General features: G+C 51.1%; 1 protein-coding gene across 6 annotated transcripts in view; it reads left to right on the top strand.

Annotated features, from left to right (window-relative positions):
* Positions 1 to 1,486, top strand: part of LOC121180479 (serum response factor-like) — a 6,658-nt gene extending 5,172 nt beyond the window's left edge. For 4 of the 6 annotated variants that reach the window (XM_041035929.1, XM_041035928.1, XM_041035927.1 and 1 more), the window contains one exon: positions 1 to 594. This exon is cut by the window's left edge and continues 89 nt beyond it. In XM_041035929.1, coding sequence (XP_040891863.1) covers position 1 — 1 coding nt within the window. In that variant the 3' untranslated portion in view covers positions 2 to 594. Of the gene's footprint in view, positions 595 to 716 lie in introns of those variants that run through there. The other 2 variants (XR_005893953.1, XR_005893952.1) reach the window with 2 other exon arrangements.
* Positions 1,487 to 2,770: the final 1,284 nt, after the last annotated feature.

Below are 2,770 nucleotides of genomic sequence, written 5' to 3'. Positions count from 1 at the left end.
ACTGTCCCACCACACACACACTCACACACTCACACACTCACACACACACACTCACACACTCACACACACACACACACACACTCACACACACACACACACACACACTCACACACACACACACACACACACACACACACACACTCACACACACACACACACACACACACACACACACAGAGTTTTGTCTTACATTGGTTGTGAGGACACCGGTTGACATAATGCATTCCCTGCATTAACCAGCTAACCCGACCCTAAGCCCAGACCGTACCCAGAGTCAGGGGCAGGTTGGGGCTGAAACACATCATGTGTCCTGCAGAGACAGTACAGGTCTGTGTGTAATGAATGTATCGTCTCTCCTCTCACTGTCTTCGCTTCATCTTCTTCAGTTTTCTGTTTCACTTCCAGACAAAAAAGTGCCAAAAATATTGAGACGCCGGTCAAAGTCTAGAAACCTATGAACCATGTTTACGTCACATTCCTGCACTGTCAGTTCATTTCCACCAGCTCACAGAGAGGACATCAGTCTGTCACAGCCCAGGAAGCTGTGTCTCACACTCTGCACTGACCCCACAGCTCTCTGCAGGTGTCCACAGGTGAGAGTCCGTCCAGGGTTAAAAGAATGAGGATTTTCTGACTGGACTGTTGGTTGAACATGATGCACGTTGCAAACGACAACAAAAAACAAAATGGAAAACATGTTTGTCGCGTCGTTTCAGGAAATAGAAAATATAAAAGCAGTGACGTGGACTTTGAGCACCAGCTGATCATTCGATCACGTATCACACAGATATATCCTGACCACAGTGTGGTGTTGAACTGGGACGCTGAACTGGTTTCATCTGTGTTTTACTGACGGGCTCAGTGAGGATGCACCGACCAGTCTCCAGTAAAACCAGCAGCTCTGATCTGATCTGGGTTCAGCTTCACTGGGATCTGCAGGACGACGCTCGTCAGACCTGAGGAACCTTTTTACAAACAAATGTTTTTGGACCTTTTGACTTAAAGTCAGAGATATTTTTGTTCTTGGCTGATTTTTCTCTCAGCATCACAAACTGAAGCAGGTCAGGTGTCAGCAGTTTGACCTCTGACCTCCTCCATGTGTTCACAGTGTTTTCATTTCTTCATGTGTGGACGTATGTTTATATACTGTGATTTTTCTTTGTTAGCTGCAGATTGTTTCCTCTGAAACAATCAATGAATAAAAAGACTTGGTGAGAAAACATCATGTTCAGGGCTGGAACACGGAGCGGCCCCGGACCCTCAGGGGCCTCAGGGGCCCCAGGCTTCAGCAGAATCACTTTTATTATCACGATATGTTTTTACATGTACGGTGAGATGAACACGGGTCACGGTTATCAGTGGGTGGAGATCGGTTGGTGGGAACTTCATTTGAAATGTGTTTGGGAATCAGCTCTAAAATAAAGCCTTTTATGAACTGAATTTTGCAGGGGCCCTCAGGTGTCCCTGCCTGACAGAGGGGCCCCTGTGTCAGAGTGTAGTCAGACCACCGTCAGTATCTCAGCTGATGTCATATTTACATGGTGAATAAATAACATGAAACACAGGAGGTCACGGACAGCGGCTGAGGGCAGCAGGAGCAAAGCGTTCACTTCAGTAAAAACAGTAATGAAGCTCGTTCCTGACCTGCGACATCAGTAAAGGACCAGTTCAACATTTCTGGAAACATTGTGTCGCTGGGAGTTGGAGGACTGACTCAGTCTCCTCATCCAAAGAGAACAGGTGTGATTCCTCTGACCTCTCTGCCTCACCCCTCAGCCTCACCCCTCAGCCTCACCTCTCTGCCTCACCCCTCAGCCTCACCTCTCTGCCTCACCTCTCAGCCTCGCCCCTCAGCCTCACCCCTCAGCCTCACCTGTCTGCCTCACCCCTCAGCCTCACCCCTCAGCCTCACCTCTCTGCCTCACCTCTCAGCCTCACCTGTCTGCCTCACCCCTCAGCCTCACCCCTCAGCCTCACCTGTCTGCCTCACCCCTCAGCCTCACCCCTCAGCCTCACCTCTCTGCCTCACCTCTCAGCCTCACCCCTCAGCCTCACCTCTCTGCCTCACCCCTCAGCCTCACCTCTCTGCCTCACCCCTCAGCCTCACCTCTCAGCCTCACCCCTCAGCCTCACCTCTCAGCCTCACCTCTCAGCCTCACCTCTCAGTTCACTCAGAAACCGTGCTGGCTCAGGTCTCACGTGATCTTAGTGTGGGACGAAGGTCACGTTAAAGTCAGTGAAGTAAGTGAACCGTGTGTGACAGGTAACGGTACACCTGGCTCGGCTCAGTGTTCACTCTGATGTTTCTGACACAGGAAGCTTCACAGACAAGAGTTCATCTGACGGAGCCGACGGCTGCAGAGTGCAGTCAAAGTTTACCACAGCCAGCACACACATCACAAAACAACGAAGGTCAGCGGTGTGCAAAAATGTCCGCAGGTCCGAGTCCAGCCTGAGTCCGTGTGAGCGCACAGACTGAAGCCGACACCAAACTTTCAGAAGCGTGGTCGTGTCAGACAGTGACCCTGACTCTGCTGGGAGGACACACGCTGCTGACAGCACGAGGCCGTCAGAGTCCATCAGCTGGGAGACCAGCGGAACCTGTGCCCGAGCCTCATGACGTGTTTCCGGTAAAGTTGTGTAGAGCAACCCGTGGATCGTAAACGCGTGTTTTCGTGGTGAACCAGTGTCACCGGCGAGACGCGGGTCTTTCAGATCCAGATTCAGATTCAGAGAACTTTATTTGTCCCCGGGGAGCAATTTAAGACAC

Source organism: Toxotes jaculatrix, chromosome 4, assembly GCF_017976425.1.
Source record: "Toxotes jaculatrix isolate fToxJac2 chromosome 4, fToxJac2.pri, whole genome shotgun sequence".
NCBI lineage: Eukaryota > Metazoa > Chordata > Actinopteri > Toxotidae > Toxotes > Toxotes jaculatrix.
This window is presented reverse-complemented; position numbering and strand designations above follow the sequence as displayed.